Genomic DNA, 25468 nt, shown 5'->3' on the forward strand with positions numbered 1-25468 from the left:
GTGTCAATAAAACTTTTATTGATAAGACCTAATCTGTTTTGTTTTGTGACCCTAGAGATTGAGAGCTGTTAAGATGACCTGTAAGCCACGTGTATTTGTTTAACATTGGGAATAATTCAATGAGAAGTTTACCTGCTTCCTTTAATAATAGAAAAAATTATTACTATTGCCCCATATTCTTCTTTCCTTATAAATGATTATGTGAGTATCAGGGAAAATCTACCTCTTACGCTGCAAGTTACAGAAATAAAAACCTTAAGTTTGTTTAAATAATAAAGATATTTACTTGCTCACACATTTGGAAGCCCAGAGGTTAGCCCACGGCCTGTGGATGAAGGGTGCAGTGATTCAAAATGCCATCAAGAAGATGACCCCAAGAATCTAGGCACTCAGAAATAATGACAGATCTCAGGAAGGGCACTGGACTTTCCAAATCCTATGTTATAATATTTAAAACCAGTTTCTACCAAGCTCTTCATGGACAGGTTGAACACAGAGAGGGACTGATTATACCGCTTTCCTGATGAACTCTGATTGTCCAAACACATCAAGGTACTTTATTATTCAAATGTGCTTTAAACCAGAAAATACGCATAGATAATGCATATCATGAATATGTATGCTATTTTCAAATAGCAGATGTAGCAAGATGTGAAACACAGACATAATCAAAAGGAAACTGGTTTGCCTCATGGTAACACTTGCTTCTTTAGGCTGTGTGTCCACACTGGGAAGAGGTGGTTAGCATGCATAATTATGGGAGACACTGCCCAGCTGCTGATTTTTCTGATACTTGACTGAGGCAAGAAGTGGATCTGCCTATATTAAAGAAGGTTTTAGGGGCAGTATCATTGTTTAAGTGGAGGGAAAGGTAATTGTCTCGACATAGGCTTCATCGGTAATTCAAAGCTTATGTGGTTAGGTTGATAAAAGCTATACATTGAGAATTAATTTCTAGAGATTCTGACAAGAAGAGGAGAAAAAAACAAAACAAACAAACAAACAAAACACTGCAGCAAGCAGGTGAGAAGACATTAGAAAGACCATCCCTAAATCAAGTCATCTTTTCCTTGGTGTGTCCAGATCTTTTTATGCTATAGCCCCTTGTGAACCAGATATTCCTTTGACTCCATCATTAAGTGCTTAACACTAACTATAACATTTTCCACTTACTATCTCAGATTTTCATCACCCAAGGTTGATGAGAACTTAAGATGATGGAACTAGTTAGAATTGATTTTTTTTAAATACCTGTACCCCTTTATTCTGCTTTTTCCCTTTTTAGGTTGTTCATCTTACCAAGAACATATGACACGTTAAAAATGGTTAAGTTAAAATACATCCTACCCTACAGAAATACAACCCACATCATATGTCAAAACCAGACAATGATTCTTAACTATACCTTACCAATAATGCCTTATTATATACAGCTACATGGCTTAAAAATAATATATGTATATAGCAGTATAACTAATATATGGTTATATGTATAGTTATGTAAATTATATAGGTATATCACTTATGTTAGCAAATATGTAGCCATTCTCTCAAAATTAAGAGCTGTGATTTCATGGATTCTACTGGGCGTATGGTTATTGTTATAGGAATTTAAATATCCAGGTCAAAATACAGAAAATTTACTACTTTATGTACAGAAAATTGGGGAAATGAGATGAATTTCCTTGACACAGTCTGCAAAGAATTTCAAACATACATTACTAAAAAGAAGAAAATGATTAGCCTGAAAAAGGTCAATCACATTGACATTAATACATTTTGCCTTGGTTTAGCAATAATAATAGAATTTTGCTGAACCCATGCATACATCTCTGCGACGATAAGAAAAAAGAACTCATGAGATTCTTAAAACCTAGTTTAAAATTTTTCTCCAGTATATTGTGTATTTGTGTCTTTAGGCTGTTTCATTAATAACTGAAGTATTGACCAATGATTAAACATAAGGTGGGAAATACATGCCCCCGACATTCTACAGACACTCCATTAAAACCAGCGCTCTCAAATAATTTCCTATACTTAAACAAATGATGTGTTAAAGATGTCCAGAACTCCTCAAAAGTGTAAAAACTTTTACATGCACTTACCAACAGTATCACATGGTTCATCTTTGTGAACACAGAAATCTTTCCTAGAAAGGAAACAGAAAATGGAAGTAAAAATAAACTTTTCCACAGTCAATAGAGATTATGTGACTCATTTTTGATGCTTACATTAACAACTGAATCTTATAGTATATCTAACAATTTAACAGAACTAAAAAAAAGATTAAAATTTAATTCTAAGAAAAAATGAGAATCATTAAAATTTTTTTATAAGATTTTATTTATTTATTGGACAGACAGAGATCACAAGTAGGCATAGAGGCAGGCAGAGAGAGAGGAAGAAGCAGGTCCCTGGTGAGAAGAGAGCCCGGGGTGGGGCTCGATCCCAGGACCCCGAGATCATGACCTGAGCCGAAGGCAGAGGCTTTAACCCACTGAGCCACCCAGGCACCCCGAGAATTATTAAATTTTTAATGACACATTTTTTTCTGATATAATCCTGAAGCATGTTGTCTTATTTCATTAAAAATACTTCAAAAATAAAATTCCATCTTGTTTTGAATTTTATCGGATTTCATTTTTTTATTACAAAAAATAGTATCGGGTATTAGGACATGGCTTTCGGCTTCGTAAATATTTTAAGATCTCTGCTTCACAGGCACAGAAATAATTTCCAGATAGAAGAGTCAAATATAGGGGCACCTGGGTGGCTCAGTCGGTTAAGCCTCTGCCTTCGGCTCAGGTCATGATCCCAGAGTCCTGGGATCGAGCCCGACATTGGGCTCCCTGCTCAGTGGAGAGCCTGCTTCTCCTTCTCTCTCTGCCTGCAGCTCTGCCTACTTGTGCTATGTCTCTGTCAAACAAATAAATAAAATATTAAAAAAAAAGAAGAATCCAATGTAAAAAATACAGTTTAAAACAGCAAAATATTTTATATCATAACACTGGAAAAATTTTTTAAAGACTGATAGTAATCATTTTTAAAAGGGCATGAGGAGGGCACCTGGGTGGCTCAGTGGGTTAAGCCTCTGCCTTTGACCCAGGTTATGATCTCAGGGTCCTGGGATCCTGTGGGATCGAGCCCCACATTGGGCTCTCTGCTCAGCGGGGAGCCTGCTTCCCCCTCTCCCTCTGCCTGCTGCTCTGCCTACTTGTGATCTCTTTCTCTCTGTCAAATAAATAAACAAAACCTTAAAAAAGGGGGGGGGCATGAGGAAATTAGTATTTTTACACAGAGGCAGAATATAACCATGAAGAATATGCTACAACTTGCTATTTGAATACCGTATCTTGAAGAGCTTCAGAGGAAAACTATATGAAAGCACAATTTTAACTACCTTTTCTATTTTACTAGCTATGTGACCTTTGGCAACTTACTGAACCTTCTTGTGCCTGTTATCTCTACAGAAAAGAGAGGTAATAAGGACACTATCTACCATGTAGGTTTATAGCACAGGTTAGGAGATTTAATAAGATTAAATCTTATTAGATTTATTTAATAAATAATATAGATTAAATAATTAATAAATAAAGATTGATTTAATAAGACATACATACATACATACATTTACTTATTTATTTAAAGCAAGGGGTAGGGCAGAAGGAGAGGGAAAAGCCGACTCCAACTGAACAGGGAGCTGAGCAGGGAGCTCGATGCAAGACTCGATCCTAGGACCCTGAGATCATCACCTGGGCCGAAGTCAGATGCTTAACTGACTGAGTCTCTACATATAGAACACTTTAATTTGAGTTTAGTGAATGTGTTGGATAAGTAAACACAGAGAAAACTTAAAAACAATGCCAGGCACCTACCAAGCTCTCCAAAATTAGTTGGTCACGTTTTTGTTGTTTTGTTGTTCTTGCTGCTATTTCTATAATTTAAGCAATTTCCTACTGATGAGCGAAAATGTTTAGATTCTACAGAATTTTTACTATTACAAGCAAGACACTAATTAGTCTTTGTGGGTATGTGAGAGAGAAATAAAAAAAAATTTTTTTATTCCTCACTCTGTTATAGCCATCTGAATGCTGTTTCTAAATTAAGAATCATAAAATTAAGTGCAACCCTCTTGTCAATTACACCAATGACAGGTACTTTGATGACTAAAATGGTTAGTTTTCAATTCACGTTTTCCCAGCAGCAGCATCTGTGATTTAATATCTGTGCAGGTTTGTAAATGTTCCATGCATATTTAAAATGTAAAGAAATAAACAAAAAAACCAACCCTTAAATATAGAGAACTGGAGGATGCCAGAGGGGACATGGGTGGGAGGAATGGGTGAAAAGGTTAAGGGATTTTAAGAATATATGTATGGTGATGAACAGTGAATAAGGTATAGAAATTTGAATCACAATATTGTACACCTGAAAGTAATGTAACACTATATATTAACTATCCTGGAATTAAAATTTTAAAAATGTGTATTTTCAAATGGTTTTGAACAAAGCTATACATGTGCATTGGATCTAGCTACATACCCAACTCTGACATAAAATTGCTTAAGAAAATTAGAAATTCTAAATTTATTTTTAAATCTGTTACTGAAAAAGAGGTGTTAAAATTCCATTGTGGTATACATTTGTTGTTTCTTTCTGATTCTGCTGATTTTTCCTTTATGTTGAAACTAAGTTAACTCTCTGAATTTTTATAATTTATTTTGAATTATTTTTTACTATTGTATAGAAACACTATGTACCTTAATGTTTTCTGTATTAAAGTTTATTACATCTGATATTAACAAATATTAATATACTAGTAATACATTGATATTTTCTTGGTATTTTTTTTGTTTTACTTTCAGCTTTCATTTTCTCCAAGTCTCTTATAAACAGCATATGGTTAAAATTATAAAACCTAATTATATAATATAAAAATGAATTTAATATTTTATTATGGATATATTTGGATTTCTTTATTGTTTTTTTATTATTTTTTCTTTATTATTTGCTGATTCTATTTCCCATTATACTTTCCTTCCTATCTAGTTTTATTTTCCTTTATTTTTTTTTACAACTTGAAAAATAACATTAGATTGTGTTTAATTGTTCCTTCCACATTTAAATGACATTGTATTATTTTCCTATTGCTGCTGTAACAAATTCCACAAATACAATGATGTAACATAAATGTATCATCTTACAGTTTCAGAGTCAGAAGTTTGGAGTTCACTGGGCTAAAATCAAGGTATGAGGAGTATTGGGTTCCTTCCGGAAGCTCTAGGTAAGAATCCATTTCTTTGCCTTTCCCAGCTTCTAAGGTTCCTGTATTTCTTGACTCACAATTCCCTTCCATCCTCAAAACTGACAATGGTATCACTTGCTTGGTCTCCTTCCATCATCACATCTCCTCCTCTGACTCTCTTGCCTCCCTCTTTCCCTATCACCTGTGATTACATTAGGCTCCCTAGGTAATCGAGGATAATTACTCCATCTCAAAATCTGAAACATAATCACATCCACAAAAACCTTTTTCCAGAATGTAAGATAATATAGTCACAAGGTCTATGGATTAGAACAGGGACATTATTCTGCCTACCACGTTCACTTGAAAGTCTAGAGTTAAAAGTTATCTTCAGGCTCCTCCTGAAGAAAGGACATCAAATGCTTTTAATTCAACTCCTCCCTTCAGTCTTTCATGTTATTTTTATTTGACATTATAATTCTATCTCAATTTTTCAAACCTCAATTTAGATTTTCTAAACCATTATTAGATTTGCCCATGTATTTAGCAATATATTTTCTCAGTAATAGGTTGGATCTTTACTTTCTAGAGAGCTCCTTATTCTTTAAGTACACCCTTCAGGATTTCCTTCAGTGAGGATCTATAAATAAACAGTTCCAGACTTTGTCTCCCATATTTTATTCATAATGAGAAGCAGCCATGTACAGAATTTTAGGTTAATTTTACTGGCCCTCAGCCAGTGACAAAGAGTATTTCATTTCTTTCTAGCATTCATAAATCGAGAAGTCCATGTATATAAAATATATATTGACAAGTTGGTGTGTATATATATAAATAATAAGTTGGTGATCAACTGGCTCTTCTTTTATGCATTTGGTTTCTGGTTTTGCAGTCCCACCTTGATGTGTCTAGGTACTGACTTTGATTTTATTTATCTTCTTTGGTACTTGGCATGTTACCTAATTTGAAGAACCTATGAACACATACAAATTCTTATTATCTATTTAGCCTATTCCTCGCATACTCCCTTTATTGTGCTATAACTCCGTTAGGTATATTTTTGATTTTCTCATTCTGATGTCTGTAACTCTAAAGCACTCATTTGTAATTCCATCTTTTAACAACTCTAGCAGTCTTCTGGCAGGATTCCTCAGATCTCTCATTCAATCCACTAGTGCTCTCTTTGGCTGTATCTAATCTATTCTTAACTCATAATCTTAACTCATAATCTATTCTTAACTCATATTCTTAACTCATAAACTATTCTTAACTCAATTAACAGAAATTGAGATTTTAAGTATAAGTACATTCCTTTTATAGACATTTTATTTCTTCAATTTTCAAGTTAACTTGTTTTCCCTGAAATATCTTATTCTCATATTTCATTTTTTGGTGTGATTGTTCAGTCATGTAAATACGATTTTTTAAAGAATCCCAGTTCCAGAATTATTCTTTACTGGAAATCCTGGCTCTTGCAAAGGAAGATGCTCTCATTTTGTGTTTTAAAATTCTCTTGTGAACTCACTTAGTTGAACTTTATTTGCAGTTGCCTTGTGTGGTGTAAAAATCGAGAGAGGGCCCCTTCAGAGTAGTTTTGCCTATGTTTTCAACAACAAGTGTTTCAGTGTTGAAATCATATTTGTGGTAGTGAATACCCAGATGGGCTGTTTTTTCCTAACCTAGGGTCATGGCTAAAACAGAAGCTTCTTGTTGACAACATGTGCTTGTTTGCTGAGTTTCTACCAGATCCCATTTTTATCAAGGGCGGAGTTATCTAAGGGTTCTGGCTATATGCAATCATTTCACACCACTTTCCCACTTTACAAAGTCTCAAGGTCTTTTTTCTTCATGTGCTAAGCCTAAAAACCCAGATTTTTAGGTCCAACAAACTCCTCTCAAGGCAGTTACCATGTTACCTCAGAAGCTCTGCATTTCTTTCTTTTCCTTCCTTCCTTCTGTCCTTCCTTCCTTCTTCTCTTTTTCTGTCTTCCTTCCTTCCTTCTTCCCTTCCTCTTTCTTTCCCTTCCTTCCTTCCTTTGCTCAACTGTACATGTGAAAGGATTTTCCATTATATTTTTTGTACAATTTCAAGAGATTTCTAATAGGAACAGTTTATGATTATCAAGTCAGTCAGATTATCACATAATTAAAGGAAGTGGATTCAATTTAACCTACCATGTAGTAATTAAGTTTAGATAAATACATATATATTGTTAACATTAGATCTTAATGTATATAGAATCAAGCCAGATAGACCTTATCCTATTGTTATACTTTCTATTATACAGCTCCTTTCACCAAACTATTAAAAAGACTGTATAACTGCTTCAATGAGATCTTTGCATTAACCTCAAATAATATTTAACTTTTTTTTCAAAGATATCTTCCTACAAGTGGACATGATGTTAATTATGGATTATTGTAAAAATTAGTGATCACTACAATATTGCCATTTCCTTTCCACAAGGTTGGAGCAGAAAGAAAAAGTTTGAGTGAATAGCCATGGATATGAATGGACTACAAAATGAGGTAACTTAATATCAACAATTAATCATTATAACTTTTTACTATTCCTTCTGGCACATATCTGACAGACATGACTTCTTTAAAATAGATATAGAATCAACCCTTGATTACTAGAGTGAAGGAGGAAAGGGAAAGGTAGAGTTCAAAAGGTGAAATATAACCTTAATATATTTTCAACACAAGGCACAAAATGGACTTAATATAAACTTAATACATTTAAATCATATTCAGTATTTAGGAATATGTTTACTGTTCTGCAGTTATAAATAACAAAATAATACCAGTTTGTTTGTTTATCATATGATTTTCTTCACAAAGAATCACCTGAAATTTTATTATTCCTGGGAAACTCTTAGCTAAGAACACTTCTCTGATACTTCACTAGGATTCACAGAAGACATAAATGGAGACCCTCTTGCAGGTTATCCTTTCTTCTTCCTTTCCCCACTTAATTAACTCCACCCTTAAATATTTGGCTTTGGTTTGTTTTAGCAGCCATGCTTTCTCCTGCCTCTGGTTTATACTGTATATCAGAGATATGTTTAGTCTAGACAAGGCCCACTGTAGAGACCTCTCACTGGACTGCAAGGGAGTGAGTCATACCCAAAATGCAATATACACAATGCAATGTTACAATGTGCTTTATATACTGATAACTGCGTATTTCCAAACAACAGGAACAACAACATATGCTTTCACTCATTTAAATTTTTAAATGTTTTTTTCTCAAATAGTCTATTATTTTTTATTCTGTAAAACCTGAAAAAAAACTTGATCAATTCTGGATTACTGAAAGTTGGCTGTAACCACTTGATACATTAATCTTCACTGTACAACACACCTTTTCTTTTGTATATAGAAGATATAATCTTATCAATATTACTTGTATATGCCTTAAAAATCTACTGTTGCCGGGGCACCTGGGTGGCTCAGTGGGTTAAAGCCTCTGCCTTCGGCTCAGGTCATGATCCCAGGGTCCTGGGATCGAGCCCCGCATTGGGCTCTCTGCTCCGTGGGGAGCCTGCTTCCTCCTCTCTCTCTGCCTGCCTCTCTGCCTACTTGTGATTTCTCTCTGTCAAATAAATAAAATATTTTAAAAAAAAATCTATTGTTCCCACTGTTAATTATGAAAAAGCAAATATCAAAGAAAAAAATTTTCATGAACTACACAGGCAGAATGTCCATCAGAATTGAGTGTCTTAATATTTATACCTTATTTTGTGTTAAATAAACATGGAAGACATTGAGAGGAGAAGTGAGTTGGGGGAAATCGGAGGGGGACACAAGCCATAAGAAACTGTGGACTCTGAGAAACAAATTGAGGGTTTGGGAGGGGAAGGAGGTGGGGGTTTGGGTGAGGCTGGTGGTGGGTATTAAGGAGGGCACGTATTGCATGGAGCACTGGGTGTGGTGCATAAACAATGGATTTTGGAACACTGAAAAAAAATAAAGTAAAATTTTAAAAAAAGATCTTTTTGAAAATACATGCCCAAATTAGAAAGACAACTCTAAGTAAATGAGGGAAGACACACTGAAATTTTATCCTGTTAAAGTTAATTAATCGAAATACCATGCCCTAAAACTTCAAAGTTAAACTAGTGAACTGCATCCTTTTCAAATATTCAAGACACAAAACTGAAAATTTTATACATCTGAGCAAAACATTCATTGGAACACTTGTCCCCAGGATTATAATTGGAAGTTTTTAAAATCCAAGAGATTGCTTGACAGCCACTGAAGAAGACCCTAACTATCCCCTAAGCCCCAGCATCTCTCTACTGGTCAACCAGCTTCAAATATATCATATATATATATAATATTTCACCAGCTTCTAGAATTTGCCTCCTCACCCTATCCTGACTCACACCCACTTTTCCCAGAGCATCTAAAGTGAATAATACAGTAGGAAAATATGAATGGCCCCAACTCATCCAAACCTAGTGGTTGACATTTCTAAAATTTCCATGCTCACTGCCTTTCTTGATGTCTAGTTCCTCAACTCTTCCTCTCATTCTAAGTACTACATAGAATTTTCTAAGTACTACATAGATTTTCTCCATCTACCAAGAATTCCAGAGAAACACCTCTTTTGTGCTCAACTTGGGCAAAATTTGTCTCTGTGGCTCAAAACCAACAACAACTGATGTAGGAAAACATATCCATGTGGTGGTGGAACATATACAGAACCTGAATGTAACTACTGATAAGGAGGAATGGAAGAGGTTTTCTGACATTTTTATTAAAAGTAAATGATCAGATATATTTAGCTCCTTTCTACATCAGAAGATATAAAAATACAATTTATCACAGGAATACCATGCCTGATTGTATACATTGTGCACTGCTTAATTCTCAGGGTACATTTACATATACAACAATATAAAAATCCCTCTACTCTTGCATAGTGCACAACCTCCACAGTTGGATGACTTGGATTCATTAGGTGCCTCTTATATGCTAAGCAGTGGATAAAAGGGAAAAATACAAAGATAAGTGGAAAAGGTTTCTACCTCGAAGACAAAGAAAAGGGTGACACACAATCATTTCTGTAATGTGATAAGGGCCCCACAATCAGTTAGAGGCTTGGGGAATTGTATTAAATAATGAATAGTTCTATTTTGCAATTCCCTTTCCCCGCAAACAAAAGGAAAGAGAAACACCCACAACAGATGATACCAAATAATATGGTAATGCAGAAAGTTAAAGAACCACATGAAAATCAAAATCTTCACTGTAGGGCCAAGAATCACTGAGTGTAAAGTATATTCAGATGTAGACAGAAAGGGATTTTTTTTTCCTTTTCTAAACATACAATACATCATATCATAATGCGTGAGGCTGCAACATAACTATTTGACTTACATAATGTGTAACAAGGGACTTCATCTGTAACTAAACAACATGATAGAACTATGACAAATGTACTGCTTATTTCAAGGGCACTTAGAGTCCTTTGCACAGCCAGTTTCTACTCAGCAAAGAAATTAAAAAAGCAAATTATTTTTTTAAAAATGCGAGGTCTTCTCTCCAAAAACACTGTTAGTACCCCTCAGGACTACTAAAAAAATAAATTGTGAGCAGCATTTTAAAAAACTCCGATCAGATAATAATTCTTAATCTTTAATTCTTCCACTGTCAACCTCTTTAAAGAGGGCCCAAATAATGTATGCTTAGTTTCATAAAAATCAACGTTAGGGGGAGGGTGATGGGGGATGGTGATTTGTTTGCAGCCTAGACCCATGATCATGCAAATTGAAATTCTCTCATCCTTGGCTCCTGTTGGCTCAGTGGGTCTGAAGACTGCATCATAGTTTCATAATGTGAGTTTATGGAAATGATAACTGTTAGAATCTGGCAACTGGGAAGGCCAATAAATTCTGTTCAAGTTCTGATTTATATTGAAAAAAAATGAAATGGAGCCTTTAATTTCCAAGAATGAAGATACATATGAGAATAAGTCTCATTGTGCAGTTTTATGGTACCCTGGGCTATACCTATAAATGATTCATTCAGATATTATCCTATAAGTTGTATCAAATTAATATATTTCTACCATTTGTATATCTTATTAAACTTTCTATTTCACTTGCCAATGGAATTAGTTTAAAACTAACTTTCAGAAGTAGTGCCCATAAACCAAAAACATTTCAGTAAATATGAGAAGCTATCATTAACAAAATTAAACTCTAAATTTTTTTAAACTCTCAATTTGAGTATTTTCAAGAGAAACTTATATCTTCTCCATGATTTCAAGGAGAAATGTGATAATTACACTAAGAAATCATAGAGTTGACAGCTGGGAGGACATGTTTTGTGTTTCTGTTACTGTGAGCCCATAAGCACTGGGTCAGCTTTAAAATGTTTACTTCATTTTATCACACAGAACAATTTAATAAATATATTATGGCAGATAGGCTTGGATATATGAAAACATTATTTATTTTACTTGAAACCAAAATTAAAAGCTATCTAAAATTCCTTCCTACTAATATGCTCACATAACATACAACATTTAATAATTATTTAAGATAAGAATATACTAGAAACTGGTCACACAGAGGTTAGCCTGTCACATGTGGATAAGATCATGGAATACAGGGAGATTTAAATTTTTGTTTTATCTTTCACAATGTCTTTACAAAGCTAAAGATTTGATCACCCTTATGTTTAAACTAACTAAAAAGGGATTCTTCTCCCTCAGTTACCCAAACCTTTCATTTAGACTTTACTGATCAAATGGTACCAGGTCACTTCAAATAGACACAACACATTCCCTCTGGTGAGTTGATTTTCACTTTTATGGCACTGATAAGCAGTGATATGGAGAAACAGTCATCCTTCAAATAAGCCTCATTCCCAGGGGAAAGTAAAGAGAGAATTATTAGTCAGCAGCTATCAGTATTTCATATGTGTATAACCTTTGAGTTTTTTTTCCTATTTCAACCAAAAAATTATCTATTTTCTATTTTATTTCTATTTATTCCCATGTGATCCAAAAATCAAAAGCAAATTATTAGATCTTATTCTAAGTCCTAGCTATCAGAGTACAAAAAAATTGAAGTCAACATTTCTACTAAAGGATTGAAGAGGTGTACAAAGATTTTTTTTTCCCCATAAAACATGAAAATCATAGCAAATTTTACCCCTCAACAAAGACTTCTGCTTTGGGTTTTGAGCAGAAAGCTTGTTTAGACAACGAAACTTTGATTTTCTATCCATAACTAAAAGATCCCTTAGAAATAACCAGAATTATATAGAAATAACCAGAATAGAATGCATTAGCCAAAAATAGGTTTTATAAACCTGTCACCTAATGAAATCTGTCTTCTTTCTCATGCTTGTTAGGTATTTGAAATAATGCTTCTGAGACTAAAGAGGATGATACTCATAATTTGATTACTAATTCATATTGTTTTCCTCATTAAAATGTAGTATATTTCTTATAGAAATTTGAGAAATATAAGAATAAAGTTAAAACATTAGCCTATAATCCCACTATCTAGGAATACTTATAGTTGACATTTTATTTTTTTAATTTTTTTTAAATTTTTTTTATTTTTATTTATTTATTTGACAGAGAGAGATCACAAGTAGATAGAGAGGCAGGCAGAGAGAGAGAGAGGGAAGCAGGCTCCCTGCTGAGCAGAGAGCCCAATGCGGGACTCGATCCCAGGACCCTGAGATCATGACCTGAGCTGAAGGCAGCGGCTTAACCCACTGAGCCACCCAGGCGCCCCTCATTCCTCTAATACCCTCTCATTTCTAATACCATTTTTCTCTTCAGTCCTGAAAAAAGAATCTATTGCGTCCACTATTTTTTCTTATGTTATAAAGGTTTAAAAGTCACACTCTTAACTAATCCTTCTTACTTCCCTTGTTGCTAGCTTTCCCTAGCAATACAAGACAAAATAAAATGTTCTAGAGCATACCTACTATAGTAACAGATGATTCTTAAATGTATTAAGATAATGTGGGATGAAATTATAATTCTTCCAAAATTTTTTGAGTGTAGTTGACCCACAATGTTACATAATTATAATTTTATTAAAAAGGAAAGTGAATTTTAACTATGGGCTGACAAAACTAAATATAAAAACATTTATAACATAATCATACAACAAATGGTCTTTCTGATAGTGGGTCTTTCACATGAGTACAAGTCTACACAGGATCTTAAACAATTATTTGTTTGGAGTAAAATTATTGAACATTCACTGTTTGGTAGGTATTATACAAGATGTCTTCTTTTTTTGTCCCGGTACTACTATCCTCACTTTGTTGATAAGGACAAGACTCAGACAGATCATTTAATCAATTTAAGATCACCAGCTAGTATTTGGACAAACACAGGTCATTTTTATCTGATCATCTCTTTTACTGAGTTTTAATCTTTTTTATATTTATATATTATATGTGTGTATACACATATATATAAATATACATTTCCAATACAAATGCTTTGGTAGACAGAGGTATTGCCACTATTTTCTCCAATCCAGGGCTTGTCTTTTCATTTTCATATCAATGTCTTTTGGACATAAGATGGCTTACATTTTGGAGATGTCCAAGTGATTATTTTTAAGAATTTTTGATTAGTGCTTTTCTTATATCCTATCCAGGGAATTATTATCCTCCCTATAGTCATGTAGATTTCCTCTGTTTTTTTTTCTTCTTTCTTTCTTTTTTTCCTTTTCTTTTTACTGAGAGTTTGATAGCTGTAGCTTTCATGTAGCTTTCTATGCCCCATAATGAATTAACCTCACACAAGGTGTAAAGCAGGATTAAAATTCATTTTTTTCACATGGTTATCCAGATGTTGTAGAGCCATTTCATTGATAAACTACCTTCCCATGACTCAATTATATTGGTGGGTTTTTCTGAGAGTCAATTGAACATCTCTATATGGATATATTTCCAGATTCTTTATTCCACTTCGTTCATCTTTGCCAAGTTTTTGCCAAAACCCCATTATTTTGATTACCAAATCTTTATAATAAGTTTTGAAATCAAATAATGTAAGCCCACCCAGTTTATTATTCTTTTACAAAATTGTTTTGACTCTTCTCTATCTTTTCTTTTTCCAAATACATGTTGGAATCAGCTTGCCAATTTTTGCAACCACAAAAAAAGATGGCACAAACTTTCATTGAGATTATGGTGACTCTCAAACAATGTGGGGAAGATGGCCTTCTTGATAATACTTAGTCTTCCAATAAATAAAAACCTTTATTTAGATCTTTAATTTCTCTCAGCTGTGCTATGGAGATAATCATTTTAGAGGTTTGCCCATTTTTTGTTACATTATTCTTATATCTTTTATGGTTTGGAAGGTTACCATAAAATTTTCCTAACTTTTCATTTCTACTATATATAAATAAAATTGTTTTTATGAATTGACTTTATATTCTATGGCCTTGAAAAATCCAGTTACAACTTGTGGCAATTTTGCTGCTACATTTCTTAAAATTTTCTTTGTATGGAGGTAGATCATCTGTGAAGAGAAATGCTTTTTATTTTTTCTTCCCAATATTTATACTTTTCTTTTTCTTTTTCCCATCTTACTATACTGGCTTGATTTCAGTACAAAACTGAATAGAAGTATAAGACTGGGCATCCTTGTCTTGCTTCCAATCCTAATGGGAAACATCCGGTTTTCACCATTAAGTATAATGTCAACTATAGATTTTTTGTGTGTGCATGTGTGTGAAGATACCATTTCATAGATTAAAAAAGCGTGTTAAAGAATTCATTCAGAGGGGCACCTGGGTGGCTCAGTCAGTTAAGCATCTGGCTCTTGATTTCAACTCAGGTCATGATCTCGGGATCCTGAGACTAAGTCCTACGTTGAGCTCCATGCTCAGCAGGGAGTCTGCCTGAGGTTCTCTCTCTCCCCCTTCCCTCCTTCCACTCTCTCTCTCTCTCTGTCTCTCTCAAATAAATAAGTCTTTAAAAAAAAGTTGACTGAGACTTTTTGTTGATAGGGTTCCCCTCCACCCCATACATTAGAGATACCATATTTATTGTCTTTTGGACTCATTTTTTTTGATAGGAAGTCAGTCATCGATCTTAACATTATTTCCCCTATGTAACTTCTCTCTCTGGCCAATTTAAAACTTATTTTCTGTATCTCTGATTTTCACTCATCTACCTAAGATATACCTAGGCCTGTAAGGGTTGTGGTTTTGGTTTTTGGTTTTGTTTTGTTTTCCCATCAATTTAGGAAACAATTTTGCCATTACATCTTCAAATAATTTTTCTTACCCATTCTCATTCTCTTCTGTTGAGATTCCAATTCCAACACGTTAATCAGTAAATGCAACATGTGAACTATCTCAGGATGAGTTTATATTGACTACTTTTCCTTGACCATGATCACATTTTCAGTTTCTTTGCTTGGCCAATTTTTATTATGTTTGAGACACTGTAGATGATAATGCTATAGAGATTCAAGATTCTGTTATCTTCCTCTGAAGAGGGCTGACTCTTGTTTTAGAAGGGAATTCAATTACTGGCAGGTCACTTTGAACTTAGACAAGGTTTGAGTGTATTCCTTGGGAGGGAGGATCTATCTAAATCTCAACATAATTCCCAAGCTTTTGTAAATTGGTGGAACTCAACCTCCAAATTCTATCTTCCCTAAATATCTTATAGGTGCTTGGTTTCAGGCTTTGTTAGGGTAGGTCAGAGCATACATTTCTTCGGATCAAGGTCCCTACTATGGAGGCTCAGCCTTTCTGTTTACTCAGCTAAATATCAGGAGTGATGGCAAGGTATTAATCAGGTTGCTTCACTCTTGTGGCCTGAATCTACTCAACTCCTAGTATCTCTTAAAAATCTAACCTCCATAGCTGTAGTACTCTGATGCTTTTGGAAAGTGTCTATCTATATATATTTAGACCAGCCTTGCAAAGTACTCACAGATAGTCTGCACATGGACTTCTTGGCACCATTCCTTGCATAGGACCCTCATCTCTGGTACCCTCAGCAGGACCACTGTGCTCTACCTAGCTTCCAGCTTGTTTTACCAAAGAATTGTCCTGGCAAAAAGCTGGGTTGACTGTGGGGCTCACTTAATAAATTTTCCTTCTTTCAGAGATTGCAGTATGGTATAACTCATGCTCCACTGACTAAAGCATTTGCCTCATTAATATTCCATTTTATCATGGTTTATTGTATAAGTCCAGTAGCAGGCCCCTTACATAGTTGGAAGTAGAAATCCAATTGCGTTCTTGATATGTATTTTTTTCACCTTTATAAATTATTTATCATTAGATAGTTTTTATATAATTCAGCAACAAGAAAATATCATGAAATTAATATACCCACTACAAAAAATCATGTTTTAGATGTTACTATATATTCTGTGATGTGAAATGCTGATACTATTGATACTAAAATTAAATTGCCAGAGAATAATGAATTACTACTAAGCCAGAAATTTATTATTTCTACCACAGAGTGCTCATATAGAGTATGTTGTTGCTCCTTATTTCACCTTTTTATATTTACCCTTAATGCTGCATTACAAATGTGTGTTAGTGGTATAGACTTTCACAATGCAGCCAAAAATTAATTAGCTAGAGATTTAATTGAAACTTTTTCCTCAGACGGTACCAGAGAGTTTGTTAATTGTGGTTTAACATATTGGGTGCTTTATCCATATGGTGATGACTGAAAAACACAGTGTAGGTGAAGTTCATCATTTGGAAGTTCCACCAAAATTCGCTTATCATCACCAAAGGCTTTGTCTTCACATTGGAAATTGGGGGTAAAAATCTTTTCTGAATTACCTAGCCAAAAATTTTGTCAATATGCCACCCAAAATGTGCCTGTTCAGAAATTAGTTATAATAAATTGAGGGAGATGACAAAAATCATTATACCAAAGTTTTTTGGAACATAAAACCTGGAATAAAAGCCTTCCCTGAAGAAATTAATCCGATTAACAGCACAGCCATTGAATTAAGAATGTCATTTAATTGGCTTTGGAAAATTTACCTTGTTATGAGTATAGCTGCATCCACTGAAGTCATGTCCTCCACCCAGCTTGTTGACATCTCTAAATGTATATCATTCTTTTTGCCAAATTCTTCATGCTGCCACTTGCAAAAACTCTCTAGCATCTTCTCTCCGTGGTGCCCAATGTATAGATCTGCCTGCAAAAAAAGACATTTCACTTTAAGGCAAATTCTTCTCAGATATACCAAAAACTAAAAACTGAGGAGACATCATGAATTACTAAAGCAGACTGCTAACCATAACAACATTAATTAGAGTCTGGAAGACATTCAGAATTAATTTAGCCTGAGCTAAAAATCTTGAAATTTTGTGAGGGTACAATAACTACAAAATATGTTCCATGTTCTTATGAAAAAGAAGAGAGGTGAATAAAGAATGTGGAACTTTGAGACTTAAATAACTTAATTATTTCTACAATTTAAGAACAAATGTTTTCCAAAGTTCTAGTTAAGCAGCATACTGAAAGAGTAGCGCAGAATATTCTCTAAAATGAATTAGAGATAAGAAAAGGTTTCAAAAGCACAGGTTTAAATAAGAAAATAAAACTGTCATTAAAAATCACTTTTAAAAATTACATCTTGGAAAGTTAAGGTTTGTTGTCAGGAACCTTGGAAACTAAGAACGTTCCATTTTTAGAATAAAAACGAGGTATTAACCAAATCTAAAGTCCAGTTTCACGTGTAGTTTAAGGGATTTCGTGCATATTTCTGGATTTTCAAGTCAATAAAAAGCACACTCTTCACATTCACTTTACTTAAAAGTACCTGAACACAACTTCTCACCCCACTTAATAGGACAAAAAACTCAAGACTTTCTTACTGGAGTTTCATGAAGCAGAATAAGCTTTATCACACGAAGATTGACCTGCACACCAAGACTCTTGTGTTGGAAAAGGTTAAAAACCTAAAGACAAATAAAAATAAAAATCCTGAAATAAAACTGAAAATCATATTTATATTTCTTAAAGCCCAGACATGGGAGAAGTCTCAAATTTGTTGAGATACACACACACACACACACACACACACACACACATATATCCCAACTTAAAAACATTTAAGTAATTTTAAAATTAGCTTAATAGGCAAGAATAACTTAGGTAATTCATTTTAAATACCAAGAAATTTAGATTTAGCCTTCTGAGATATCATCACAACCTTAACTCAGGCATTTCAGTGGATACAGAGGGAAGGTAGGCCTTTTACAATACTGAAGACAGCATTTTAGTAACCAAACCCTAGAATTTTTCTTAAGACCACAAAATGCCAGTGTCCTCCTTTCTTCTGAGAAACAGTCCTGAAAACTGAGCCTGCTTTATGCCACCTCCTGATTCGTTCCTTGGAGTATTTTTTCTTTTTTTCTCCCCAAGCTAGCTGCCAAAAAGGAAAAGGTTTTCAAAGCTCTTCTCTTCAATGCTACCCAGGAAGACAAGCTCACAGGCCACTGTTGATTAATGGTATCAGATCCTCATTTACAACTGTTTTCCCCAAAGGATGGTGTGTGTAGCAATGCTGGAAAGCCAGGTGAATTTTTTTTATTTATTTATTTATTTATTTGACAGACAGAGATTACAAGTTGGCAGAGAGGTAGGCAGAGAGAGAGAGGAGGAAGCAGGCTCCCCGCTAAGCAGAGAGCCCAATGCGGGGCTCGATCCCAGGACCCTGGGATCATGACCTGAGCTGAAGGCAGAGGCTTTAACCTGCTGAGCCACCCAGGCGCCCCGCCAGGTGAATTTTTATCTGGTACCTTGATTTTTTGTAAGATTTAGTATTTACTTAATTTGTAATAAAATATAAAACTAAACCCCTACTTTCAGACCTAGAACTACTTTGAAGAAACTGAAATTGGTAGGCTATATTAGTCTACCCGGTACCAGAACGCTGGAGAGTGCTCTGGAAGTAGCTGAACATAGAAAATGACAGAAGGGTGGGAAAATCTGTTCACCGTTCAAGTAAGCCAAATGGTAAAAATGAGCAAAAACAGTAAAAATGGAATTTTGTGAAACATCATATATTTATCCTTGAATCAGGGGCTCCTACCTGCCTTACATGGTAACTGGAATCATAAATGGACATTTGCCTTTGGCTTTTATTTATGTTCATTCTCCCCTAAGAACCACTCTTCACTCCAACCTTCTAATTCTGCCTTGCAGGAGGTTTAACCAACAGAGTAGGCAATTAAGTCAAAGGATTCATTTGGTGGTAAACATCTGTAAGATGCTATGTACAAACTAGATTTTTGCAGTCCAGAAATTGTTAACTGAACTAAGCTATGAGTGATCCAGCTGAATAAAAATTGAGCTAACTGCTATTAGGTTTTACTCATAAACTAGTATTATATCTGACATCAAGTTTTACATACCTAAGTAAGGGCTCAGTGGATCACCAGTCTCCCTTTTGTTCCACCTCATAATACTTTGGGTGGGGCCATGCATACAAAAAATCTAACATTTCGAATTTCAGCAAATGCCCTTTTATAAGAGAATGAAGAGAAGGGCATAAACAAAGAAAGAAAAGACAAAAGAAAATAGAGAGTTTTACCACATCAAAATCAACAATAAGGATGGTTTCTTTTACTAGAAGATGTGAATTATTATTTTGATATCTTTTGAGATGGAGCAATTTGGCATACCCAAAGAATTTTTTTTTTACTGATGTCAATAAAAAGAAAGGAACAGTAATGAGTTAATTTTTAAAGAATGTCATTATACTCACGCATTTCTTCCTTAGAGTTTTCTTGAAAAAATTCCAAGCGCACTTTAAAGTTTGCCTACCATATTTAAGATGGTTAGAATGAATCTCCTGGCTGCATCTGCTCCATGATAGGAAACCATTGCTGGGTCTGCAACCACTACAGTCTCTATGTTGTATTCTTGAGGTAATTTGTATGAATATCGTTTCCCTCTTCCATTTTCTGTTATTTTTTTAGATCTAGGTCCTCCTTTATCTGCAACAGAGAAATGGATTTTCCAGTGTAACTCCATATTGGCAAAGTAAATAAAAATTTTCTATTTCTTCAGTAATTTTAAAAAGTGTTTATTTAATACCAAATTATGATGATCATGGTACAGTAGTGAGCAAAAAACAAAGAAGATCCTCGCAACATGAAATCTAATGCCACTCGGGAAACTAAAATCACTCAGGTAGCTTTGGTTTCCTCATCTATAAAGTGAAAAACAGCAACATCTAGTGTTGTTCATGTCTTACAATAAGATCACATTACTCAAATTTCTAGCACAGAATAAATAAAATAAAATAACCCAATTAAAAAAATCATAATTTTCTTTTTGAAACCAGTGACAAAATAAAGGTCTAATTGCAGAAATTGCTTTAAGTGATTGCCTCACACATCCTCAATTTAGGCAGAGACTCTTAATTACTAAAACATTATGCATGGGTTACAAAAGACTTGGTTCTGTCTTCCATCAGGATCCCACAGTAGAAGTTCCTCAGGGAAATAAAGATTCTTCAAACAGAGCCAACTAAAAGCAGTAACCACAAATAAACATATTTATACATTTAAGTGCATAAAATGTAAAATTTGTTTATTAAAACATGCCACTATCAGAATGAAAAGCATGCCACCAAGTGGGAAAAGATAGTTACAATACTTTTCCATAATAAATTAAAAGCTATTCTAAATCAGTAACAGATAACCCAACTGAAAAATTGGCAAAAGACTTGAACAGCCATTTCTCACACACAAGAAAAGACATCCAAATAGCGAATTAGCATATGAGAAGGAACTCAGTCTCATTAGTCTTCAGGGAAATGCAAATTAAAACCACAATTAATTAAATTACCTAAAATCCCCAGAATGGCTAAAATAAAGAGATGATTATATTAAGTGTTGACAAGAATGTGGGGAGAAATGGAAGTTCTATACACATACAGGCTGAGAGTTTAAATTAGGATAAACACTTTGAAAAACTGGCTAGCAGTAGCCACTAAAGTTGAACACCTGCATACCCAATGACCAATGATCTAAAATATTTATTCCTCCAAAATGCATGCAAATCACATGTACAAATTATTCACAGTAGTATTTTAATAGTTCAAATAACCATCAATAGTATAATGGATGAAAAAATTTTGGCTTATTCATTCATAAAATGTTCCAGACCTGCAATGTTCCAGAGCAAGGAAACTGAACCAACAACTGCAATGTGCAAAAACATGGATGAACTTCAAAAATATAATGCTGAGCAAAAAAGCCAATTACAGAAAAGTAGGTGGTGTATGCTTCCATTTATAGAAACAAAAGCTGGGAAGATGTGATGTTAGAAGTCAGGACAGTTGGGGCACCTGGGTGGCTCAGTGGGTTAGGCCTCTGCCTTCAGCTCAGGTCATGATCTCAGGATCCTGGGATCGAGCCCCGCATCGGGCTCTCTGCTCAGCGGGAGTCTGCTTCCCTCTCTCTCTCTCTGCCTACCTCTCTGCCTACTTGTGATTTCTCTCTGTCAAATAAATAAAAATCTTAAAAAAAAAAAAAAGACGTCAGGACAGTTAAGTATCTTGGGACATCTGTGATGCTGATATTTTCCATATTGTGATCTGAGTGTTAACTACATGGGGACATTTTGGGAAATTTTCATCTTCATTCTGGGAAAATTCAGCCATTGGACACATAATTCATACAGATGCATGTGATACTTCAATAATGAATTTATTATTTTAACAGCTTTATTAAGATATGTACCTGACAACACATGGAGCCACTGAAGTATACAATTCAATTAGTCTTAATAAATTTCTACACTTGGGCAACCATCTCCACAATGCATGATTAAATCATTGATTACCTGTTCTGTTCCTTGCTATTTATCACCTCTTTTCTAAAACTTGTATTTGAGAGCCAACATCTTTACTATATTCTTTACTATAATTTTAACAGAATCCCTAGAAGTAAACATGGGTGTTTAGTAGTCCCGTGGAGATAAGCATGTGTGTTCAGTTGGCCATGTCTTCCTGGATGTCCCTAACTTCGTTATGAATTTCAAAGAACTCACAGTTCTAGTCCATCATGGTGGCGTCTGATAAATTGCTTTCCTTGAGTCCTGTTCCAGGTTGAAGTGCTGGCTTGTCAACCAAATCAAGGCTATTCCATTCAACTTTGCAAACTATCTATTCTACCTTTCTTGCCCTCCAACATCTTACCATGGTGCCAGGATTAATTTATACCTTGAATTTTTGTACCACTGGTTTCCTTCTCTTACTGTCTTCTAGGCTTGACTGAGTTATCTCTGAAATCTAACACGAACTGGATCCCACTACCCTTGCTGGAAACTCTACTGTTCTGAGATCTTCATTATTTACACTTTCTCCTTTTCTGACTAGCAGTGACCCAAACTGAAGTCTATTTAATGAACAGGTTTACCCAAATTATCAGAAAGAATTTGTTAACTAAGGTAGCAAAAGTGTTATAAAAACAAATGCAAACACTCCCTATTTAATAATTTTTTTTTAAAAAGTGTTATATCATGAAACATGATGATGCTCCAGGACAAAAACAACAGTAGCCATCTCCAGCAGGACCACAAAGTTAGAAGTGTACTTACTGGATCCATATTTAGTGATTGAAACCAAAGACCTTGATGAAAGACAACATAAGAAATTGGTTTTATCTGTATCTTGAGGTCTATGACAATTAGAAATGAATTTTGTAGTTTTTCTAATCATAATTACAAACTTATCCACAGTTAGTATATTCTTATATACACTTACAATATTTAGTAGGAGGTATTCTACAAATAGATGAAAAGACTTGTTTTGGCAGGGTCAACATCAAATAAACTAACTATAGGAGGAAAGTATATATGCAGCTCTCTTACAAGGATATGTCACTGACCTTGTATGTGAAAATCATGCAATGGTAGGAAGACAAAGGATGAAAAGACAGGCAAAATATTAGAAAGCAGACATCATCAGACTTCGGGGAAGAAAAGGGAGGTGGTTAGAATTATTCTCCCTTGTTGCTGTTTTTATTTGTTTTGGTTTGTGCAGGGGTGGGTGGGAGGTTGTTTGGATTTTATTTTTGAGTGTGTAGGTAGATAGATGGCAGAGGATATCAGCAGAGGAATTTGGGAAAGAAGATGACGGGTTCCATTTTAGACTGAGTAAGTCTGAAGTGTCTGAGAGATAGCTGAGTACTGGTGACTAAGCACCTGACAGGAGAGGTCAAACTGGAGATTGGAACTAATGAGTGTATAAGCGAGGTTGAACTCATGGGTTTGGATTACATCATCCTTGGGAAAGCGTGTGGTGCAAGAAACAGAAAGAAAAGGAGGAAACCTGAGGAAATGCTTACATTTAGGGGATGTACATATAGAACAAGATATGCCCACGGAGGAGACAGAGATGTAAGAAAAATAAGATGAGAAGAAACAAAGGGGAGAGTTATAAAATGGGGGGCTTTTGAACTATAGCAAGAATGGTAAAAAGAAATGGTAAACAGAGAAAAAAGTTTGTTTCCTTTATCACCCCAGCTAGGGGCAGCTGTGCTAGCTCTAATCTGCCAGTGTGCTACACCCTTATTTGCAAGTTATATTTAAATAGATTACATGGAACATCCTAGAATGTTTCTTAACAATCTCAACTAAGTGGTAGACTCCATCATACAAGTTAACCATTGTGTATGAATCATGCATATTGAAGTAATCTTTTTATTAAGTTGCGTTCTTTGATGGCTTCATTGTCTACATCAACTATGCTAAGCTTGTTTTTCATCTCCCAAATCTTGAGACCATTTTCTACCCATACGCATGCATGAAAACAACAAAGTTGATAGCACACGCTTCCAGTTAGTGAAGAAATTTTAAAATGTGCGGTCACCAATGTTCAATGTGTGCTCTCCATAATGCCCTACACATAGTGACAGTAGTCTCCACGACAGTTACAGATGACATATGGAAACTATTTCTGGTGAAGTTAGCTCTAAGAATAGAGGGGATCTCTATGTCCCGCTCAAATTGATCGGTGTTCTTCAGTTTTACAAACCTCTTTGCAACAGTGAGTCCTAGACGTATAAGTTTTTACTAAAATGTTATATAATATATATTAATGTCACTTGCCTGCTTTAAACCTTTTTGCTTCCCTATAAAATCCTTATCATAGCAAATATAATGAAGTCCCTTCATCATCCAGTTCATGACTACCTTTCCAGAGTTGTATCTCATGTCCATACTGCAGCCATTTGACTTCAGCTCCCTCAGCTAATGCTGTCTCCTGCCTTCATACTTCTGCATGCATTTCTCCTTTTGCCTGAAATGTTCTTCCCTGCCTGACAACAGACACTAAAACCTTCACACAGGTTTTTCACCTTCTAACATAGTCTCATTTAATTTTGACAAGAGCTCTGAGGTTAAGGTATCACTATCCCCATTCTGTATATCGTATATGAAGCTTTTGAGAGAGAAAGTCAGTTTTCTAAAGTCGCAAAGCTACAAAGTGGTAGCATAAGTTTGTGAACACAAGCAGAGACTCCGAAGTCTATTATCAGAATCTGCACACTCTGTTCCCCTTTCTCTCAGAGATTTAAGTCTGTAATCAAGATAAGTTTTCCTTGATCTTTGCGGCTCAGGCCCCAATATCAGATGCGTGCTTTCTTGTGTACTGACCCTGTCAGAGTCCTTATCATACTACAGTATAATTACTCACTGACCAGTTTGTCTAAAATAATACACTGGCTTCCTCTTAAGAATAAGAGCTGCGCCATTTAGCTCTGCAAAGTGACTGGTAGTGCTTGCGTTACAAATAGAGAAGCTATGGAGCTTGGAAAGTGGAAAATGGTATGGAGGTTCCACAAAAACTTAAAAAATAGAAATACCACCTCACCCAATAATTACACTGCTAGGTATTTACTCAAGGAAAATGAAAACGAAAAGACATACCCATCCCTGTGTTTACTGTAGCATTATTTACAATAGCTAAGATAAGGAAGCAACCGAAGTGTCTATGGAAAAATGAATGGATGAAGAAGATGTTTTATATATATTCAATGGACTAGCACTCAGCTATAAAAAAGAATGAGATCTTGCCATGCATGACAACATAGATGGACCTAGAGGGCATTATGCTAAGATAAGTAAGTCAGAGAAAGACAAGTACTATATGATTTCACATATATGTGGAATCTACAAAACATAACAACAACCAACCAAAAACAACAATGACAACAACAA

At 34.8% G+C, this 25468-nt stretch overlaps 1 protein-coding gene across 1 annotated transcript in view; it reads right to left on the bottom strand.

The window, feature by feature from the left end:
• The window catches only part of ADAMTS19 (ADAM metallopeptidase with thrombospondin type 1 motif 19), a 261766-nt gene that overhangs the window by 187566 nt on the left and 48732 nt on the right, over positions 1–25468 (bottom strand). Inside the window, exons 4-7 of the mRNA XM_045998860.1 lie at positions 20063–20235; positions 18109–18192; positions 17269–17426; positions 2106–2149 (exon numbers count right to left, since the gene is read on the bottom strand). Coding sequence (XP_045854816.1) covers positions 2106–2149; positions 17269–17426; positions 18109–18192; positions 20063–20235 — 459 coding nt within the window. The remainder of the gene's footprint in view (positions 1–2105; positions 2150–17268; positions 17427–18108; positions 18193–20062; positions 20236–25468) is intronic.

Source organism: Meles meles, chromosome 3 (genome assembly GCF_922984935.1).
Source record: "Meles meles chromosome 3, mMelMel3.1 paternal haplotype, whole genome shotgun sequence".
In the NCBI taxonomy this organism is placed as follows: domain Eukaryota; kingdom Metazoa; phylum Chordata; class Mammalia; order Carnivora; family Mustelidae; genus Meles; species Meles meles.